Source organism: Equus przewalskii, chromosome 23, assembly GCF_037783145.1.
Source record: "Equus przewalskii isolate Varuska chromosome 23, EquPr2, whole genome shotgun sequence".
In the NCBI taxonomy this organism is placed as follows: domain Eukaryota; kingdom Metazoa; phylum Chordata; class Mammalia; order Perissodactyla; family Equidae; genus Equus; species Equus przewalskii.
In genome coordinates, this window is record NC_091853.1 from 19,750,122 (window position 1) to 19,773,962 (window position 23,841).

Sequence of the window (23,841 nt, forward strand, 5' to 3'; positions counted from 1 at the left end):
ATAGTTATCATCTTTGCCTAAAATTGCTCAGCTGAACTAGAATTGGGACACAAGCCTCCTGGCGTTACTCAGAAGACTTTCTCTTCTGTTACACTCCTTTCCCCATCACCCTTGGTTTTATTAGTCATTGCCGATGTAAAAATGGAAGTTTCCTTTGTGTGTAATTTATTGTCTGTTTTACGTTATTACTTTGGTCTCATCACCCAGCAGAGCTCCTTCTGTGGTTTGCACAGCACGTGTTCTTCACTCCACATTTTAACAACTTCCTGGTAGTTTTGCAATATTTTATGCAGATTCAGAAGTGTTAGGGTTGCCAGATAAAACAGAGCATGCTCAGTTAAATTTGAATTTCAAATAACATATACATAGTATAAGTGTGGCCCTTGCAAGATTTGGGACATACTTGTCCTAAAAAGTTATTTGTGGTTTATCTGAAACTGGGCATACTGTATTTTTATTAGATAAATTTGGTAACCTTGGAAGTGTGCCCCTTTCATTACTCTCACCTTCTTTCAAATTGTTCTTTGTTTTTATCTTTCTTCCTTCCTTTGTTCGTTCTTGCATTCACACGGTATTTACTGAGCACTCACAATGGGTTTGGTACTAGGAATCCAGCAGTCAACAAGACAGAGGAATCCTTGCCCTCATAAAGACTAAAATCATTTCTTGACCTTTCCTCGAAGTTTTGATTAATAGAGAAATTTATATACTTTAGTTAACAATGATAGAAAAGTAGAGCAAAACTAAAAACCAGGAACCCTGATCCTGATGGAACCATAGGTCAGTGAGGATGCACAGTCTTCATTTGTCCTCTCTGTCCTGTCTGGAGAATAATAGCTCTATGTCACCTTATTTGCTTCCTTTCTTTATTCGGTGCCCTTTGAAAGACGAGTCCTGGACAGTTTTCATAAAATAAAATGAGGAAGTAGAAAACTTAGTCATCCCAAAATATGGTATCACATAGACTAAATATTGCTTTCATTGAGGTATTTTGAAATGTTGAGCCTAAAATTGTTTTAAATTAATGATCTTTGGAAAGAACTTTAAATTTTATTTCTTAGCGTTGATCTCATTAAAATTCCATTGCGTTCACTTTGTATTTATCCAATTGAAAAAAGATATATGGCATATTGATTTTAGTCAAAAATCCTGTTAGGTCAGTGACGAGTTTATTCAAATTTGTTACTTACAGACCAATGTTGCTAAAAATGGACTGCATTTTAGACTGAATTTACTGAACTGATTAGCGCTTTTTCAGACAAGACCCTTACCAAGATAAACCCTGTTTATCTCCCTCTGGTTAATTCCAAGTTTTAGAATAGCCATGTGTGTGAAATGAAAATGTAAAAGATTTGTCCTAAACTGTGATCATCTTGGTTCATAAAGCCTTCATTAAAACTCCTTTTTATTATACAGTTAAAATACCATCATTTAATTAAACATTAATTAAGGTTTTTTCTCTTTTATTTTTGTGCACACACCCCCCCCCATGCAAAAGAAATGGAGATTTTTATCTTCTCTGGATATTATGTTGGAAAAAAATCCTACATTTTGGTTTACTATGTTGTGATTTTGTTTATACAGATTAAAGTTTGAGCATCTTGGAATTTAAACAATCCCTCAACCTAAAATGAGAAAAAATTAGTGCACTCTTTTTGTGCCTATTACTTCACCTTGCAGGCAATCTTTTGAAAACAGGAGAAATAAGATAATGAGATTCCCCCTGTTTGTTTACCTCAAAATAGCTGTATCCATTTAGAAACTAATTTTGGAGAAACTGCCTATTAATTACGTGACTTCTTTCCTGTTTACTTTTGTGTTTATGTTATTTACTGTGACACACACTGTCTGGAATAACAATAACAAATCAAGACATGAGTTAATTTAGGCCAGAGTTCAAAACACAAAAATCCAAATATTTGTACATCGTAAATGAATCTGTGTGATGTATTTATAAAATGACCATTGCAGATATCCACAACTGAGTTGCTTTATGAGAATATTACATATTTAACTTTGATATTTAGTTATCAATATAATAGGATACAATAGGGCCAGTAGGAATTGGTCTATGATGGTTACATCAGGGCCTGAGTTAAGTACTTTCCATGCTTTGTCCCAATTAATCCTCACAGCAACTTTATTTGATAGATTCTTTTACCCTGATATTACACATGAAGAAACTAAGAGTAAAAGGCAATAATTAATTTACAATTGCTAAAGCTGAACTCATGCCCAGCTCTGTTTGCCTCCAAAGCTTGAAGTCTTCACCATATGGAAGTCTATCTCACAAATTTACATAACAAATATTTTTATATCCTAAATAATGTTAACTTATTTAATTCATTCTTTTCTTTCTTTCCTTTGAAAAGATCCTGATGAGTTTGAGCGCATATATGAGCCTCTGGATGTCAAAAGTAAAAAGATTCATGTAGTGGATAGTGGCCTCACATTTAACCTGCCATACCCGCTGATCCTGAGACCTCAAAGAGGAGTTGATCTCATCATCTCCTTTGACTTTTCTGCAAGGCCAAGCGACTCTAGTCCTCCATTCAAGGTAAGGAGAATTTATGTAGCTCTCCATTATCTATCATGTTCTTTTGCCTCCCTTGTAGCTATCTTAGTCTTCTTGACCTCAATTTCTTATCCCTTTACCCCATTTTCTACATTATTGCAAGTAATATTTCTAAAACACAGATGTGATTCAATCACTCTCTTGCTTAAAGAAACTTTTACATGATTCCCCATGACCCAGACACTCCTGAGCAGGACAGGAATGATACAATGTATCCAAAGGTCAGGAAGTAAATTAGACTGAGCTGTGGGAGTTAGCAGATGAAAGATAATTAAAACCATGCATGGGGAGTATACACTGTGAGAAGAGAAGGGAACATAAAATAGTATCTTGAAGATTCAACGACAAATCAGGGGAAAAGGACAAAAATCAAGGATATGTGCAGTGTTATGAAAACCAGTTGAGGATATTTAACAACAAGGAAATCTTTGGTGAAGTGGATGAGAGCGGTTTCAATAGGGTTGTGAGCACAGAAATCATACTGCAGTGATTTGATAGATGAGTGGAAGTTAAGAAAATGGACACAATTCTGTAGATTGTCCAGGGAAGATGGAGATAGACTGTCTCTGCAAGAAGTTGTGGGGTACAGGAAAACTGTGTGTATGCGAAGGGGTGGGTTGTTAATGAAAGAGACTTGAGCATGTTTAAATACTGATGGCCAGGAGTCATTAATGAGGATGTCATTGGAAAATGGAGAGATGACACAAATGGTAGAGTCACATCCCTGGGAAGGTTTTGGGTTGAGGAGTGGAAAGAAGATGCAAAAGTAGAGGTCGAGAGTAGTAGGGACAAGAGAGAAGCGGGACATAATTGGCTGTGGATGGAGGTTCGTTGTTAGGCATGAAGAAGGGCAGTTTAAAAAGTACTCATGATGACTTCTAACTTTTGTAGGAGTTGGGAGTCAGTGTCATCTTTTGAGAGTGAGAGGATGGAGGTAGTGCAGCCAGGGGTGTGCAGAGAATAGTCTACATCTGTGAAGAAGTGAGGAAAAGTTCTGAATAGACAACATAGGAAAATTGCTAGGCAGCGTTGTGGCCTCACCCTAGTGAGACTGTGAATGTTACTGCTCCCTCCGCCTGGAGCAACTTAAACTTTCTTTAGATGCATCTCAAATATTACCCTGTTAGACCTCCACAGGAATAGTTTCAATACAAACGACTTAGTAAATTCTGTGAATACAGCGATTTTCATGGTGTATTATCTGTATTTGTTTATATATATATCACTTCCACTGTCTGTGAACTCTTTTGGGACTAGAACAGTATTTTGTGTACGTATGTGTTTGTTTTGTTTTAATCATTTGGTTCTAATTGTTTTATAAGTGCCTGCCAAAATGTATGTAGGACATTTTTTGTGGGTGAATGAATGAAATGCTTTAAGAGAGGTGGAGTTATTATCCCCATTTCATAGGTTAAGAAATGGAAACTCACAGAGATTAAGTGAAACAGTCCATGGTCTTCCCATCAGGAAGAGTCAGTGATAACCCAGGGTCTCTGACATCTAATTTTCTTTCTATTACACTATGATTGCACTGCTCTCAAGACTAATAGGGTTATAGTAATAACTCTTTAATATATAGGGAACCTCATATTTTAAAAATGCTGTCATATTTGATCCTTTTTGAGGCTGTTCGTGGTATTCAGACAGGAAAACAAGGATTGGTGGGATAAGTGATCTTACCACGTCAACAATTAAATAAGATAATGGATGAAGAGAGAAAAGCCCAGGACCTGACTGGGGAAGTGCGAGTTAAGTAGTGGTCAAGCTGGACCTCATTTCAGGGCTCCAGAATGAAAATCCGAAGCTCTTTCTCCTTCACTTTCCCCTTCAAAAAGCTGCATCCTTTGTACACACTGGGCACGCACTTTTTTCTGTGCTGTGTGCAGCAGTTAGTGGTAAAACAAGGTTCTTGATCTCCATAACATTTTAGGTGTTTGGGGGCAAATGCTTACATGCACAAGAGTCATTTGGAAGGAAATCTAGAAACTTATTGTTAAATAGCTGCTTGGATTTATGTAAGTATGTGTATTATAGGAGATCCATATAAGAATAGATTGGTGTTTCCTGGAGTGGATGAGAATGGAAATTAATGGAACAGGATGAAAATGGCACAGATGTGACAATGAGCACATCTGGGGACAGGAGTGATCTGCTTACTAGTGACAGATATTAAGCTCCCCTTAGGAGGGCTTTAGGGGAGAATTCAAGAGTGGATGTTAGGAAATAGAGAATCCTGAAGGGTTTCCAGCAGACAAATGACTTCATGAAACTGGAATCTTAGGATGATTAACCTGACAGTGGAAAGTAGGATGAATTGAAAAATGGAGGGCAAAAGATTAAAATCAAGAGGGATTTACTGTAATCCAAGCATAGGGTAATGAAGTATCGCACCAGGGCGGGTGACTGAAAACCAGGAGCAGGATTGATGACCTATGAGCAGCAGTGGGGAGCTGAGTCTCAATGGATGACTCTAAGAAGATAGCTTACAAGCTAGTTCTGGAGGTGAAAAAACTGTATCATTCACTTTACCAAAGGGAGTGTAAAATGTCAAAGGCAACATCTTATATATGAATCAGAGACCCACTACCTCAGTGAGTTGATATTGGAAGAAGGTTTTAGAATATACTTTGTCCCTCTAAAAAGAACTGTTGTACTTCGTAAATGTATTTTCATTCACCATTTCTAATTAAGAAGACTATATACTCATTGTAAAAAATTTGGAAGTTTGGAATATATACCAAGTGCTTCTTCTATCCGTAGACCATGGCTACTGATATTTTGGTATTATAGTCTCTCTTCACTGTGTGTGTGTGTGTCAACACCAGTGTCATATAGTTTTGCATTCTACATTTTTCTACTTAAAATTATATTGTGAGCATTTTCCTATGCCATTAAATATTTTTTAAAACATAATTATAAACACTGCATGATATCTATGTGGATATGAAAGAATTTATTTAACAATGCTCTAGTTTCAACTTTTAGATTATTTCTGTCTTGTCACTTTTTTCTATAATGATCATCCTTGAACATGAAGCTATAATCACACTTTTTACTATTTCTTTAGGTTGGCTTCTTAGATATATATTAGTTTATGACTTTTAACGAATATTTCCAGATTGCTTTCCAAGAAGATGCACCAAATTACATTACTATATCAGATTGTATATGTGAGCCCTTCTTTTACATGGCTTTGCTGGCATGACAAAAATATTAAAAACAAAGTTTAAAAATTTATAATAGAACAGAAAGAAAAAGAAACACATTTTTGCTTGAATTTTCTTCCTTTGCTCATGAGATTAAATAGTTTGTCGTACTTATTGTATATTCATGTTTTTAAACTACTTTTAATTGGATTATTAGTGTTGCTGCTATTCGTTAATGTGTTATTTTGTATCTTAAGGATATTAAAGTTTGTCTTATTTTGGTAAACATGATCTAATGAGTCATTTGTATTGGAATTTTTATTTCTGATGATTTTAAAGTTTTAAATATTTAGGTAGTGACTTCTTCCATCGGTTTTACTCTTGAAATTCATACTTCTTATCAAGATCAGTTACATATGGATTGATATTTTTCTTTATATGATATATTTTTTAGAATATTTTAACTCATTAATCTTATTTAATATACTGGATGTGTAATAACACAATCTCTCAAAGACTTTTTTTAACGTTATTTCTGATGTTTCCTTTGTCATATCCTATATGGTTATTATAGAACACTGGGATCTGGTTTGTGTATATCTGTTGCGTTCCATTGGTACATCTGATGATCTGACAATTCATGTCTCAATGCCACACTGTATTTTAATAACTGTAGCTTTATTATATCTTTACTATTTTAGAGAGTCTACAATAACTACTCATATGTATATATCATATATTTACATATACATTCTTAATATATCTATAGACATTTCCAGTTGTGCATTCTCATGGATGTGCTTTAGAATTATTTTGTGAATTCCTTCCATTCCACTTCTCTCCCTCATATGCATATATACTCTTTTATTAAAGGTTTAGTATAGCATGAAACCTATCACTCTAGAAATAGCGAATTGTATTTTCAGAGACTTAATACAAAGGAAACAGCAGTCTATTATATATAATTCACTTTTTCTCCAAAAGAGAACTTCAAAGAGCTCAAATTGAGCAGTGAACTTTTCAGGCTCACTTGGAATATTGAAAGTGATTTTTTAAACTTATGAGTGTTGTTATGACTGTCATTATAAAAATATGCACTTCTGTATGGATCTAAAAGGTTACCCAAATATAATTTTTAAACAGATAAAAATGTACTGTCAATGCTGAAATAGAATACTTATTTTAGATATAGTAAGACTTAAAAATTGATGAGGAATCTACATGAAATTTTTTGATAGGAGGGAGAAGCTCCAATGGAATAACTGGATGTATGAAATGTGATTTTATTAGGGTGATTAAATAGTGAAAACTTTTCTATTTAGAGACTGAAATATGGATGCCATTTATAATAAAAGAGTAGAGTGTAAATGCTGGGCAAAAAATTAGAGCATTAACTTTATTTCACAATTATTGGTATAAGTAATTTGTAAATATAGTTGAATCTCAAATTTTGTCAGGGACATACAGAATGATGGATATTATGGATTCTGATAAAGGCAATCACAGTTTATATTGTATCTACATTGTAACTGGCCTTGAAAGTTGGTGACATCAATGTCAGTGATACTGGAATAATTTTTTAGATTAGTGGGCGCATCCCCTAATAATAGTCTAGATATAAAGAGCCTCATGATTCTAAATAATATTAATTGGTTTAAGAAAAGCAGCTCTGTGTTTCATTTTGACAAACCAAATTTCTTTTGACATATGTCATGCAAAATTAGTTTACCATTATTGTCTATCCAAGAATTCTAATAGGGTTTGTCTTTAATGTTGGTCAAGAAAATAAGTCAGGGTCTTCATATTCAAGTCTGCAAAATAAACAGATGTGATTTTAGGGGGAAAAAAAAGCTTTGGATCTTGTGAGGAACAAGCAAAGAATATAGGAGAATTCAGAGTTTACTACTAGACATTTTTTTTCCTTTACCTTACTAAGTTTTATGGAGAGCAATAGATTAGAAATACACTATAAATTGTTATTTTCTATAATGTTGTTATATATTGGACATAAATCCAGCTGGGTTTTTCATTGCCCTTTAAAATGCTTAATGACGAGAAGTGAGAACCATGGGTTCATACTTTTAAAAATAAAAAGAAAGAAAGAAGGGGAAAAGGAGAGAAGGAGGAAATGAGGGAAGGAGGAAAGAAGAAAGAAGGAGGGAAAATTTGAAATAAGCCAGTCTTCACAAATGATAGAAGTAATAGATCTAAATTAACTTTATCTCCCTCTATTTTACTCAAGGTCAAAATTCCATTTAAACCCACAAATAACAGAGAAAGAATCTGTATTTTTCCACACTAACCTGATTTATTTAGAGCATGATCCTTATTTTAGAACCTCTGCGTATGATTTACTTAGGATTTTTAGGTTGGATCACACCATCATGACCAAACTAGTCCAAGTATTAGCTCTGTGGGCCTCAATCCGCCATAGCTGGTGAAGGGAACTGCGTGTTATTACGTGTAGCATTTGCAGATTTACCTCTTGTATTAGTCTAGTAGGGCTGCCATAACAAATTACTACAAACATTATGGCTTAAAACAACAGAAATGTATTCTTTCACAGTTCTGGAGGCTGGAAATCCAAATCAAGGTGTCCTCAAGACTACATTCCCTCCAAAGGCTCTACGGGAGAATTCTTCCTTGCCTTTTCCGGCTTCTGGTAGCTCCAGGCTTCCTTGGCTTGTGGCTGCATAACTCCAGTCTTGGCCTCCATCTTCATGTGGTCTTCTCCTCTGTGTGTGTGTTTTCTTATAAGGATATTTGTCTCTTATAAGGACATTTGTCTTTGGATTTATGCACCGGCCCCCCACCTCTCCCCTCCCCAGATAATCCACTATGATACCATCTTTAGACCCTTAACTTAATTACCTTTGCAAAAACCCCTTTTCCAAATTAGTTTTCCTACATTCACAGGTCCTGGAGGGGTAGGGCATGGATTTATCTTTTGGAGGGCCGTCATGTCATTCAACCCACTACACTTGTACTGGTCATTGAGGATCAGATGTCTTGTTATGAGGAGATATATCCGTCATTAATTTCTCCTTACATATTTTTGTGAATTTATGGTAACCTCTTAGTGAACTGCAAATGTGAAATGTGAAATGTGAACTGCAAAGTGCTATGTAAATTCTACACACTATTATGTATAGAAAATTATTTCCACACCGATTGCCTTATATAGCTCTTGAATCCAACACCCACATGCTTTTTGTTAAAAGTGAGAATGATCATAATTGCAAAATAATGAATGCTAAATTGTAATTTCTATCCATTTTATCTTAGATTAGTTGCTTCATTATTTTTTTAAGATTCTGTAAATTTATTTACATCATACCTCTCCCCAGTCTAAAAATAGGTTTTAAATAATGAGAAACATCTTAGAAAGCATATATCCTAGGTTTGTACAAAGAAAAAAACTCATTTCCTCTAGAGAAAAGCTAATGTATACATAAATATATAAGTAAATAGATTTTTATATTTAATACATGTTTATATATTTAAATGTATATTTTTATATGTATATAAGTAAATAAAATGGCATACATATGCCATTCACATTATAGTCTGAATATATTTCTGTTATTTAGATTGGTTTTTCTGTCCTTCAAGATGTTTTAACACTCAAAAGTGAACACACACTTCTTACAAAGTATCACTTTGAAGGATGCTATCAGATTTTTATCTCCACAGAAAATCATTTTAGTTAGTACTGTGTCAGTTTACCAAGAATTAGTCTGTGGCAATCTGAAGCATCTAAAGTCTCAGACGACAGCTGCGAAGGATCGTTATACTAGAGCACAGTTCCGGCATGTTGCTATAGTTCGTGGAGCAGAAATCTTTTCGCTCCCTGCGTTCTTCTAAAATAGCCTTTTCAAACTCGTCTGCTCTACTCATAGTCTGTGTCATTGTCTCTCAGTCTTTACAGAGAAATGAGACATCAGTGAGCAGATGGTTTTTCCATCCTGTAATCACTGTCTTTACAGTCATCAGTTTTTAATCTTTTCCATATCAGGATCATATAAGGAAAGGGAAAGTTTCCTTCACTTCCTGATTCCAGCGTGAAATAGCTGTCTAAAAATAGCTTGGTCTTTCACTCACGCAATTCCCTTTTCCTCTTTCTCCGTATCCACACATTGTTGGTCATACTCTTGAGTCATGTTTGTAAACACTAGAAAGCTCTTTCTTTTCTTTGCTCTCACGCAACTGAAGCAGAGTGAACTCTCAGTTTTATTTTGATATTGAATAATCTTTAATGAACAATCGTGAACCGTGGTAGATAAGAAGTAACAAGCTGAATAATTCAACTGAACAGGGAGAAAAAAAAGTTAGTGAGAAAAGTTTTCTCAAGTTTCAAACAAGAAATTATTCATATATAAGGGATTCAGTGAAACAATCATATTTAGCTCAATAGTTTATGAAATAAATGCTTTAATATACATTAAGTCCTTTTTTCTCCCAGATTTTTATGTCTTTGTAAATGGCATTGAGAGTTGATCAAGCAAAAATTCATGATGTTCCACAAGCATCAAGAAGAGTAAAAGTTCAATGAAAAGTATGTTTTTCTCTAGATTTAAGGTGCTATTTTAAAGTAACTGTTTTCTTAAATATAAATTACTGAGTTTTTAAAAATACATTATCTCATTTAATCCTGACAGCAATCCTGAGGGAGACAATAGTATTAACTTTATTTAACAGTGGTAGAAAATGAGTTGCTAGAGAAATAAGAAACAGGTAAAATGTAGATGAAATGGGATTGGGAGCCTGCTATTTCAGGGATAGTGAATGACCTGGTCCCTGCTTGCTTGTTTGTTTGGTTGTTGTTACTTATGGTCCCCGTGGTACCATTAGGGGAAGATCACTACATACTCAGCCCTCAAAATAGTTTCTTCCCCGTTGAGCTGTGGTGTTTAAGCAGATTGTCTGAGATCACCCAGCTAGTAAGGTGTCTGTTTTTGAGCTGGGCTTTTCAGACTGCACAGCCCAGGCACGAAGCCATCTGTCACATTCATCCATTCTCTATCATACTGCACTATAATATCTATTATTTTATTATTATTATTATTATTTTTGGTGAGGAAGATTGGCCCTGAGCTAACATTTGTTACCAATCTTCCTCCTCCTTTTCTTTCTTTTCTCCCCAAAGCCCCAGGACATAGTTGTATACCCTAGTTGCAAGTCCTTCTAGTTCTTCCGTGTGGGATGCCACCACAGCCTGGCTTGATGAGCAGTGTGTAGGTCCATGCCCAGCATCCGAACCGGCGAACCCCAGGCTGCCGAAGCGAAGCACGTGAACTTAACCACTACACCACTGGGCTGGCCCCTATAATATCTATTATTTATTTCTCTCATTGATTTATAATCTCCAAGGATTCAAGGAAACCTTCTCTGTTATGCCTAGAACAAAGCTGGTATTCAACAATAATTTTTGAATGAATTAATACACACTCTGAGGAAATAGTCCAGGTATACTGCCAAATCCCATGGTGAATACTCGTGGTAAATACTGTTTTCATAGCATTTACCACAGTTTTAAACCTGAAGCATTATTTGGTTACTGTCTCTCACTCGTCAGCCTATAAATCCCAGGACAGCAAGAGTTTTACTCACTGTTATGTCCCCCCTCCCAGCATGAAACCTAGATCCACAACTAATGATGCTCATGGAATGATTGAATGTGATGACAAGAGTAGTTAATAAAACTTAAGATTATAGTGATCATCTCCCCAAAACTGCCTTTCTCTGCAAATTTCCCTAATACATTCCTAACTCTCTTCTTTCTTCCTCTTTTCTTTCCTCATTTTTCCCTTTTATCTCTTTTGCTCTCTTTTATGGTATTTATCAAATGTTTGTATAACATGTGATACATGACAGGCGCTGTTCTAAATACTGTGCAAATATTAATTTATTTAATTCTAACAGCATTCTTATGATATATGTGTTACTATCGTCATCCTTATTTTGTATTTGAGGATTGTGGGTGTAGAGACATTAAGAAACACGCCCACAGCCCAAGAGCTCAAACTTTAACTCAGGCAACCTGGCGCCAGAGTCTCTGCGATTGTGACAGCCTGCTTCTTATTTGTCCCACTCCCCCTTAGGCTGCATATAAATAGAAATAAGCTCTATTTCCTGCACCTCTCCATTTTGATTTGTATTCTCTAGTTTAAATTTAATTGTGTGTGTGTCTGTGTGTGCTTACCCACTGTGTTAGCAAGTTTTGCTGCAGAAACAAACAAACCTAAAATTTCAGCGGCCAAAACCACACATGTTTTTCTTGGTCACGTTATACATCAGCAGCTGCAGATCAGCTGTGTGATTCTGTCCCATGTATGTTCTTATTCTAGTCAGGGTGGAGAATCTTCGTACCAGGGAGGGAGCTAATATGTAGAAACAATCATAAAATCTGCCACTCCCATTAACTAAACTAAACTAACTAAACTAAAGTGCTCCTCATTCTTCTTCATCAGGGTGTTCGACTCCAAAGAGTTAAATAACATTCACATGGCTTTTAAATGCCTAGAACCAATAGCATATTTTTTTTTCTCTAGCAATTACATCAACATAGTTTCATTCAGTTCAGTTCATCAATAATATTTCAAATGCCTCCTACGGAGCTAGCCTTGTGCCAAGAATTGACATAAGAATAGGGAGTTTATGGAGTACTTTTATATTTTTTTGAGATTGATGAGCTTCTTAAGAAAAAAGTCATTATTCATCCTAGCAAGGAGCATCCTGGTAGCATATAGTAGACACCTAATGAATATTGAATGATGGCTAGACCAGCTGAACAAATGAAGACGGAAAATTCCCAAATGCATCTTTCTCTCTCTCTCCCACAGGAACTTCTACTTGCAGAAAAGTGGGCTAAAATGAACAAGCTCCCCTTTCCAAAGATTGATCCTTATGTGTTTGATAGAGAAGGACTGAAGGAGTGCTATGTCTTTAAACCCAAGAATCCTGATGTGGAGAAAGATTGCCCAACCATCATCCACTTTGTTCTGGCCAACATCAACTTCAGGAAGTACAAGGCTCCAGGTACGTTGGGAATGAGCCATAGTCTACAGAACAGGAAGCTCGTAAAGGAGCAAGATTGATATTAAGCTGATTCCCACTGGCACTGCTGTACCAGCTATTACAATAATGAGCGCTTCCCTTGCCTTGATAAATAGCTACTGTCCTGAGACCCCAAGTACTCTCCCTCTTTCTCACCCCAAGATCCTCTGAGTTCTTCACAACCTAGAAATTGAAAGATCAGCAACTAGCTCAATAAAAATCTCTGGGGCTTTACTCCAGAATCTCTGATTATGCTTGTTTTGATTGATTGTTGCCCTTGTCCTAGGGGTTGTTAAATATTCTGAATATCACCCTTGTAAGGGAGCCTTTGTTTCAGAAGAAATCATACAAAAAATGTTGGGATTTTTAACTGACCACAAGATTAACGTAATCTAGGAGTACAACATGGCTAGTAATTTGAGATTGCCATGTTACATTTCATTAAAAAGAGATTCAGGTTCAAGGCACAGTCATTCTTTTTTACCACCTCCAGAGGAGTCTCTGGACTCTTCTGTATCCTGGAAGATATTAATTAACAACAGGAGATCTAGAGGTTGACAGGCAGGGTGTTGCAGTCCTAAAATAATATTATTTTAGGACCAGAAAATGTAGTTGTTCAAGGAAAGACACAAAAAATAGTCATGGCAGATTTGAGAGGGGACTATGAAGAAGAAAGAAATGTTTTCTAGATGGCGGAGGAAGACAGCGAAATGAACAATAGGCGTGGAGGGTATCATGAGTCATACCTCAACACAAGAGAAGGAAGAATTGGCCGGCATTTTTAGTTATTGAACAGTGGAGTACTTGAAACCTAGAGAATTTTCTATCATCTTTGCATTCCCCCAGAAGCAGATTCTGAGAAGAGGATTCAAGTGCACATAGTTTATTTGGTTGAACTAGGACATACAGGAAGCGAGAAAGTGATAAAGGGAAGAAAGGCAGATAACAAAGATGTGTTTGTAAGCTTCTAGCACGAGGAGAACTTGATTCTACTGGGAAACTAAGAAAATGGAATAGAACCTATGCTCCAGGGTCATCCTTCTCACTCACACAGCAAGAGGCAAGGGAGCTGGGGTATTTATATCCTAACTCCCTGCTGCCTGGGGTGGAATGTTATTTACCAGAATTTCCAGCCTCCTGCTAGTGAGCAAGGCAGCCTCCCAAAGTTGCAAAGAGAGTTAGAAAGTCCTTAGGCACAGAGGTGCAGGTACTGACAACTGGAAGTTGCCCAGTCAGGACACACAGAAATGATCAAACCCAGGGAATGTGAGTGGGGGCCAACAGTGTATAGTACAGATTACATGACCCCTGTGGGAGCTCCCAGTGTTGTGTTTATGACTATATGTGTGTTTTATTCCCTGGGTTTTAGAGATATTTGGTAGTTTTCAAAATAACACTATTTGAGACTCTTCTGATATTTAGGTGTTCCAAGAGAAACTAAGGAAGAGAAAGAAATAGCTGATTTTGATATTTTTGATGACCCAGAATCACCGTTTTCAACCTTCAACTTTCAATATCCAAATCAAGCGTTCAAACGGCTGCACGATCTGATGCACTTCAACACCCTGAACAACATTGACGTAAGTATCTCCTATGACCATGGACGATGCCAAATGCTTCCCCATCACCTGGACATGGCAATACCTCTTTTTACTTAATTTAAAATACAAATAAGGTTTATGAATGCCACCACCCAAACCGCACCATTTTATTTTTCATGAGTTGTTTTCTTAATCTCCAGAAGAACCCTCTAAAATTCACAAATAAGAAAAGTAATGCCTCCAAATTGGCAGAACCCACATTTTATACTGTTTTGGATGAAAGAATTGATTAATACTCAGCTTCTTTCCCAAAGTATCTAATGTATTCATTATATGGTAAAATAAGTTATAAATAGGAAGGAAAATGTTAAAAAGGAAATATAAGAGTAGGAAAGTGAATGTCCCAGAAGTGTAATTAATCTGCAAAAATATCACAAGTTTTAGTGGATACACTCATGCTTTTACTTGTCTTTATTTTTGTGAACTCGGGGATGACACCCAAAATAGCAGACTCTCCATTTTAGCCCTTGAGATATCAAGTATACTTTGCTTTAGAAAGTTTATTTTTTTAACTTAAAAAAATTTTTTTTATTGCAGTAACCTTGGGTTATAACATTATGCAGCTTTCAGGTGTACATTGTAATATATTTCGAATTCTGTGTAGATTATGTCATGTTCACCACCCGAAAACTAATTATAGTCCATCACCACACATGTGAGCCTAATCACGCTTTAGAAATTTTAGAAACAAGTCATTCTCTTCAGTATCAATCATTCCTGTCAGTAGTGTATGTACTGCTAAGATTTTTGTCTCTAAGTGAAATTCTTTAGTCTCTAACTCAGCACTTAGAAACAATGTTGTGTAATTGGAATCATGTTGGCTTGTGGTTCCAAATCAGTGTCTGACAAATTGTTATCAACTACGAAAGCCCAAGTTCATTAGCCTAATTGGATTTTTCATGGTAGAAAAAAAAAGGATAAAAGAAAAGGAGAGAAAGAAATTAAATGGAGAGGGAAAAGCATCGTATCTGATTTGCCAGTCTTTTTGGAGACTGTGTGACTGGTGCAAAAGAACACACGGTGTATGAATGAGTGTTCTGTTTATATGAGATTTAATAAGATCTCGTGAGCTAATAGAATTCTGGCACGTCTAGTTTACTTGCTTATTTAATTTGGCCTGAGACTAGTGATGATCAATTGTGTGCAATTACAACAGTTAAACCTAATATGTTTATTAATCAATGTCTTTAATTTTTGTGGACATATGAAATTTTCTCCAATAAGCTTCAGTTCCTGCAACTCTAAAATGTTTTCTCATCGGCCTTCATTTGTGAATAATATGTGATAGTTCATGTAAATTATGCTTACTGAAATTTATAGCATATATCATTTCCTAAATATATTTATTCCTTTTTTCTGCTATCTTACAAACAATGGACATCTGAAATCCGTAGGCTACATTGTTTCTGTGGTGATGGTGAAAATTTAAAGAATATTAAGAGAAAATCGACATCTTACTCTATGATTCATAGGAAGAGAGCAGACATTCTCAAAGTACACTTGAGTTTTATGGAACCCCATTCTGTTCAAAGAGAAGAGAACTAAGGGGTAATATCAGAGTAATCCTGTGTGTTCAGTTTGAAGCCAATAAACTCAAAACTATATATTCCTTGGGATGAAATATGTTAAACTTGATGAGTTGTCCTCAAATGGAAAAAAAAATAGATTGTAGGAATCGATAAATATCCTGTTTGACTTGGGAAAATAAAAGGATACACACACACACATATGTATAGCTATCTCTGTGTATATATAGATATATATGTATATATTATATATGTGTGTGTGTGTGTGCATATATATATGCACACATATGTAACTTAACCACATTTCTCTCATTGTTTTCAGTTCTGGTTTATATAAAACCTGCTAAGCTATTTGCTATAAAGAATGATGTAGTTCTATTTATATATTTTATAAACGTTCTTTAAAGTAGTTTGTTTGACACATAGATGAAAAAGTTAAAGCCTGAACAAAACTAGACTGAATTCCGAAAATAACTGTCATGATTTACAGCTCATCATATGTTGATCTTTCACAAACCATTTAATTAAACTGGTCTTAATAGCTTCCAAGAAACTGTCTGGCACGGCGTGTGGAAGGAAGGTCATGGACTTTTATATTATGTTTAGATCTCAGATGGGTCATTTGTGTAGCTTTGAACAGCTACTTAAACTTTTTGGGCCTCAGTTTCCCCATCTCCAAAACAGGTGTAACAGCACCTGTTATGCTGGCATAGGGAATCTTTACTCAGGAGATGTATGAACAGTGGGCTGCAGACAGATGCTGCTCGATAAATGGAACCTTACCTATGCGTGTCTATGTCCTGTACCTTGATGGAAACACCTCAAGACCTTTGCAAATGCCCAGAGTTAAGAATATAGACAAGTCTGTACAGGTAATGGCAGCCTAGGCAGTAAATAAATATTTTTGAATGAATGAATGTAGGTTTCCTCTTAAATTATATGGCCATTGAGATGTGTGTTCAAATGACTCTTGGTTGTATGTGTGTGTGTGTGTGCGTGTGTGCATATGCACCTCATACCCAGGTAAGACTTCCAGTTTCACTGACATTTTACCTCTATCTTGATGACTCCCTCCCACCTCTGCTTTTAACCAAGAAGACATATTCTATCAGAGTCAAAGCTTCTTGGTAAGTGATAGTAAATAACAACGAAACTGCAGTTTTCAGCGTTGTAGCCATGACTACTGTGGCTTGAGGCAAATTTTCATCCTCAATTCACATTCTGACTTAAATTTTTGCTCTGAAAAGGCCCCCGTGTCTCTGACAGCTGTATGCTTCTGTTGCTTCTTTTTGCCCAGAAAGCCTCACTGGCCTGCTTTGCTGACACTAAATTCCGGTTCATCTGTAGAGAGCCTCTGCTCTGCGTCTGCTTGCTCTGTGACAACAGCCTACATTTCTCATTAGTATCCACATTTCTGCACTTACTCAATCCTCCAAAATTCCTTTTCACTCAACATTGCCTCAGTGCTTTTACAAGTTATTTCCTGAGTTTGGGCTTGTTTTTTTTTCTTCAGAAACCTAACATTTGGTGATTTAGCCTGGTGGACATGAGGTATACGGGAAATGCGCAGGCTTTGGAGTCACACCAAACTGGGTGTTCAAATCCTTTCAGCCTCTTGGCTGGGTGACCTTGGGAATGTTGGTTAACCTTTCCAAATTTCAACCTTTCCTCATTTGTAAGGGGGAACAATGCTACATATTTTATAGGCTCAGAATGAGGATTAAGTAAAATAATATAATTTGAGGGCTTGGCATGCAAGAGAAGCTCAATAAATTGAAGCAGCTAATATGATAATGATAATAATTATCCGTGTCATATTATCTTCTACTTTTAGGTGTAAATTTAAACCCTTTAAAAGCAATGACTTGTCTTACTTACCTTGTGTCCTCTAGATACTGATCACAATGCCCAGCACCTAAAATAAATATGCAATAAAATTTTCATGGATGATTTTTGAAATGTCATTGACTTACTGGCTGAAACTGTTCAAGAGTTTAATGTCATAGGAGGAAGCGTCAGGAGACAAGGTCTGTCTGTTGGTTGGAGGCAGAGTCCCTGACCCCGTAGAATCTCTATGCAATGTATGTTTGGTCAGGTGGTGTGGCCACAAGCTCTACTCACAAACCGCTGCTTTGATCTGGAGGAGATACACCTTCCGAGATCTCTCTTCCAGCACCTTGTTGATCTAGCTATCACAGGAAAATGTACTGTTATGCAGACCCACTCACTGATTTGTTAACTTGATAGGCATATTCTAAGGACCTGTTATGTGTCAGTTTATTCAGCATATGCCGATGATGCATAATAATGAGCTTTTCAAATTCTTTCTCAAACAATTCTATAAAGTGTTAAATACTAGATGTTAAATGAGGAAAAGCACATATGCAGAAGTACTGGTACTTAATTTATTGATACTTCATCATGATAAGAGCGTCTCAGTACAAGTTAAAGTTTTTTTCTTTTTAAAAATAATTTAGAGGATTATTATGTATCATGGCCTAATGTATTAGGCCCAAATTCATCTACCTTTCATGCTGCCTGTAATCTCTCTTCATCTTATTTATTCATTAATTCAACACGTATTTATTGAGTATCTACTGTGCCAGGCACGATTTTAGGAACTAAGGATACAACAAGGCACAAAACAAAAAGAACGACGAGAAGTTTTGAGTGCTTAATGTAAGCCAACCACATCCCCCTCAAATATCGAATGCTCAAACTAGCCTATGAGGTCAGATTTTTATTATATGTGAGGAAACTGAGTCATAGTTGTTCAGCAGCTTGCTGGAAGTCACACAGTGATGCGAGGAGCTGAGATGGGGCCACAGGTTTTTTTCTTGCTCTTTCCTCACTTTTGAACCATCTATCTCTCCAGCAGCTTTATTCCCAAGTATTCCCCAAACACAGCTCCCTTTCCAGCCAGGCTGGTTTCCAGATGTTTCCTCCACATGCCATGACATTCTATCTTTAGCCTTTTCATAAGATTATCCCTCTACTGCGAATGCCCAGTCTTGCCTCTCCACTTATAAAATCCTGCCTGTCCTTCAACTCAACTCAAGTCTCATTGTCCCCATGACTTGAACTTTATCCTGTTTATTCCAACCTCCAATGAGCACCTCCTGTGTGTTCATTAATTTTACCAATATTTATTGTGCCTCTTCCGGGTTTAAGTGCTGAGATCAAAAATGACATGCCTAATAGGGTCCCTGCTTTCATGACACTTCGATTTTTCTTGGGAAGGCAGACAGCCAACAAATTCACGGTAATTTAGACCAGAATATCTTCTTGTAGCCTTCTATATTTGTAGTTTTTATCTCTCTCAAAATGTACTATAACTTCCTCTTGGGCTCACTTAAAATTTTCTACTGTGGGAACTCAATATTTGCTTGTGGATTGCTTACAATCTCACATCTCTCAATTTGTTCCTTTTTGGAGGGGAGGAGATCCACATTTTGCATGTTTTCTTTTCTTATTCTCTGCTTTTGTTGCCCAAGATTGAAGGGATCTGGATCAACAATTGGGAGGCTCTTGAATGGCGCAAGTGGAAGATGACATAGGTCAGATTTAGGGAGGGCCAGTGGGGGTGGAGAAGGTTGCGATATGAGGGCTATTACAGGGATAGCAGTGACAGAAAGGATGTGGAATCTCAGTGAATTTCAGGGGGAAACGAAAGAGGAAATTGGATGTAAACACTATTTAAGATTACTAATGTAATTTTCAAAACAGGAAGATTCAAATTTGACATCTTGCCTTTCTGGATATATCTAGTTGTACCGTGTATCATGCTGGAAGGTTTGAATTCAGCGACCGATACAGTGCTGAGTTTAGCCTCTTCTGTTTATATCACAGGATTAGAAATCACGGCACTTGGGTATTTTCTGCGGTAATCTGAAAAACCAGGTTAATGTTTCATAGCGTTCTTCTGCCACCTAGTGGTTCTGCTTGCACGTTCTAATCGCATATGATTTGGGTTTTTCAGAGTTGCAGATGTAAATATTCATTTTCTTTTATAAGAATGACCTGTTTACTAGAAACAACTGCCAAGGCCGAATTATTGTAAATCCACTAGTTTATGTTACTGATATTGCTGAGTTTTGGGGCTCATGAGTTCGTTATAAAGGAATGGACAGCAGTTATTATCAGTATAATTTCCCCTGTGGTCTTTTATATTTTAAAACTTTTTGGTGTTTGGAAAGTAAATCATTGATTTTTATTTTACTTGGTTACTTCTCTGCAATAGAGTTGATGTGTCTCACGCTGCTATGGTGAAGGAGAAAGCAGCTGATAAACTTGCTGACGTGATCTCCAGAAAGGCAGGGAGATTATTAAAAGAAGATGTAGCAGGAGACGTCTGATAGCAGAATAGATTTGCTGACTTTTACCATTTAATAAGCCCACCATTGGCTATGCATGGTGTGTTTATTTCTAGTAAACTTTATAGCCTCGCATCTATTTAAAGTTCCTAAATTTCCTCATGTATGTTCCGTTTAAAAATAACAACAACAATACGTACATGCTACTTATGGAATATTCCCTATGTGCCAGGCATTGTGCAAAGTCCTTTATATAAATGATCTCCAATCCCTACAAAAGCCAAAATTAGTATTACTATTCCCATTTTTAAAAAGAGGAAACAGGCTCAAGGATTTAAGCTGATTTCCCTTGATCTCACATAGCCAAGAAGTGATTGTGCCTGGCAGCCCTTGGCCAGGTCGTTGATCAAGGTCTTCTGCATTGGCCTGAAGCTTCTTCTGTCACAGGGAATTAATTATGTTTCCCTTACTCATGGGAAAAAAGCGGTCAGCAAATCTGCTTTACCTAAAAGACTCAGTAACATTTGAGCCCATTTTTCCCAGAAGACAATTATATATATATATATAAAAGAAAAAAATCATAGAGCAGATAAATCCTATGATAAATACGTAACATTCCTATGATAAATCCCTCTTTCCAGAATATCACTGCTTCTTGTTTAAAGTTAGCATTGAAGAGTAGAGAGGCCTGCCCATTGGGCCTGACAAAGTCACAGAGTATGAATCGCGTGTGAGCACCACCCAGGTCACACACCTCTCTCCTCTAGTCCTTGAACCTGCCTTGCCCAGTGAGATGGGATGTGAGATGGGAAAACTCCTTTGTGCACACATCTCCATGGCCAAGGGGCCACACCAGCTCTGGGCGGGAGGGGACCGTGGGGTCGTAAACTGCTCAGACTTGCCAAGTTTTCCTAGCCATGGCAGAGTGCTGAAAAGCATGTGTGTAATACTTTCGTGTTGCTTAACCCCTGGGATAGAGAATAAAGGGAACTGTGGAATATCCCTGTGACTTGCCTCTGTGCCCTGAAACTTCTATCTCATTGGTCATTAGATGAAATCCTGTAGTCCTGTCCTGGGGAACGGAGTCTTCTTGATTTTAACAGGGTTTCAAAATGGCATCAGAGGCAAGATTACCACCCAGGCCTCTCTTCCAAAGCTCGTTCCCATTGCTCCACAGCAACTGCTTCAACCAAATTCCAAATTTCTCTTCTTCCCAAAAGTTCCTAACCAGGTTAACTTCTTACCAGAAACAATATATAACTGCAATAGCAATTCTTAGAGGTTATAGTCACCATTAATTTGAGTATATATAAAGATTATTCTGAATAAAATATAGCCATCATCAATAAAATCACAAAGCATGGTGTTTTCTAGATAGAGGACATCCATGTTTTATAACTGTCTGTTTAGCTGAGGAAGTACGTCAATTCTTCAGCAATGACTTCTCTCTGCATTAGACTTGGGGAAAGTCTTTTATTTCCATCTGGCCCCTCATTTCCACTTTTCCATTAACTGTAAAGAGCATAAATTCTAGATTTAGTCATTACTTGTTTCTTCCCTCTTATCACCTTCCCCCATGAAGGACAGAATGAAGACAAATTTACCATATTACAAATATTTTATTCCCAATTTTATCAGCACAAAGTCTGGAACACTCCCTGAATAGTTCTTTCTCTGGGGGGAAAAGGAAGAGTATCTGGATAGAAGCTTAACAAGAGTGTAATGGTGGGATGTTGAATTAAATATACACATGCATGACTCAGAGATTTCTCTATTTCAAAAGGAGTAGTATGATAAAAATATTAATTGGAGTTTTGTTTTGACCAAACCAATGATTAAATGAGTTCGGAGCACCACTAATTATCCATCTTTTGCCTCCATTTGCAGGTGATTAAGAATGCCATCGTTGAAAGCATTGAATATAGAAGGCAGAATCCGTCTCGTTGCTCTGTTTCCCTCAGTAATGTTGAGGCAAGAAGATTCTTCAACAAGGAGTTTCTAAACAAACCCACAGCATAGTTTGTGTACTGGAAAGGGCAGCAATTTCTGATGCTGAGGCAGTTTGAAATTCCATGACAACTGGATTGAAGAGCACAGTACAGATATTAGTACTGATCATAAGAGACTGGCTAATACACCAAGGTGCAGTTCTTTAGCTGCATGAGAATAATACCCTTAGAAGTTTGTTAGGTTGACAAATGATGATAAAAAATATCCTCAGCTGCATTTTCTGTCAGTATGAATTTCCTGATGCAAATGTGGGGACATATACTGTATTTTTTAGACATTCCTCAGCAACTGTCTTATGTGTCCTCTTTTTAAAAATGTGGTTCCTTTGTACAATATGTAACAGTTCAGTCTCGATAAGTAAGATTTTGCATTGTGTGTGACTGTTATTCACTGACTGGATTTATTCATGTCATGAGACAACACTATTTTTTATTTATATATACATTTCGTACATATATGAAATAAATCTATATGCAAATTAGCATGAGATAGCAACTGAGTTTTTGTTATTATTCTTAATGAGATATTGACTTCACTGTTGCCGTGAAAGATTCTCAGATTCATGGCTTTCAAACACAGAAGTACTTAATCCTAAACTCAAATGTGGAACTTGCCATTTTAAATCATGGTTATTTTTCTTAAAAGAGAAAGTCCACATAATTTGTTGAGCAAATGGTGTATATTTATTCAGCACGTAGAAAAAAATGTTAGCACTTCTAGTTTAACATTTTACTTTGCTGACATTATGTTGGACTGTTTATGCACCAGGGAGCGCCTCAGAGAAAAATCCAGAAGAATGGCAAGGGCTGTATCTGCAAGTCTTGCTTTAGGCGCAGTCTGTCTGTATTGCACGGCTGTGGCTTCAGTTCCCATTGAACGGCTAAGTTCAGACTTGGCGTTACAAATATAAGGGCTTCCTCATTCTTAGTTTTTGAATTACTTTTCTTTAAGCTCTCTATTCATTTGCCTTTTTTTTCTCTGCTCTTTCATTTATATTTCCACCTGTGAGGAAAGACAAAAAACATTATTAAAGAAGAAGGGAACACTTAAAAGTTCATTCTTTCGTTGGTTGATTTATGCATGTGACAAATGAGTGCCCACTCCAGGCCATCAGGCATGTTGTCGGACCTGGGGATACAGCAGGGGACAGAACTGACAAGAGTGCCTGCCCTTAAGGACCTTACATTCTAGTGGAGGTGACCAGCAATAAAAAAGACACGTGTTTCCAGAATGTTAGTGATGAGTGTTAAGAGAAAATTAAAGGGAAGGGAGGAGGTGGGAAGTTTGGGGGGGGGTGTACAATTTTAAATGGGGTCCTGAGGAAGATCGTAATAAGACGGTGACATCAGAGTAAAGATGGGAAGGGGCTGAGGGAGCAGGACCTGTGGATATTCAAGGGAAGAGCATTCCTGACAGAGGGAACAGCAAGTGCAAAAGCTCTGAGGTGGAGCACCAAGCATATTTCAGGAACAGGGAAGAGACCAGTGTACCCAGAGCAGAGTGGGAGGTCTAAAAATTTAATTTTCACTTATTTGTTCAAAACATGGCAAGAGTATTTATATTTAATTTGTCCTTCAAAATACCCCTATCAAATAGCAAGACCAGAGAAGTTAA

The 23,841-nt window shown here is 36.8% G+C and overlaps 1 protein-coding gene across 8 annotated transcripts in view; it reads left to right on the top strand.

The window, feature by feature from the left end:
- Nucleotides 1–22,708, top strand: part of PLA2G4A (phospholipase A2 group IVA) — a 149,861-nt gene extending 127,153 nt beyond the window's left edge. For all 8 annotated transcript variants that reach the window (XM_070591572.1, XM_008533970.2, XM_070591573.1 and 5 more), the window contains 4 exons: nt 2,373–2,557; nt 12,564–12,759; nt 14,200–14,357; nt 22,105–22,708. In XM_070591572.1, coding sequence (XP_070447673.1) covers nt 2,373–2,557; nt 12,564–12,759; nt 14,200–14,357; nt 22,105–22,236 — 671 coding nt within the window. In that variant the 3' untranslated portion in view covers nt 22,237–22,708. The remainder of the gene's footprint in view (nt 1–2,372; nt 2,558–12,563; nt 12,760–14,199; nt 14,358–22,104) is intronic.
- Nucleotides 22,709–23,841: the final 1,133 nt, after the last annotated feature.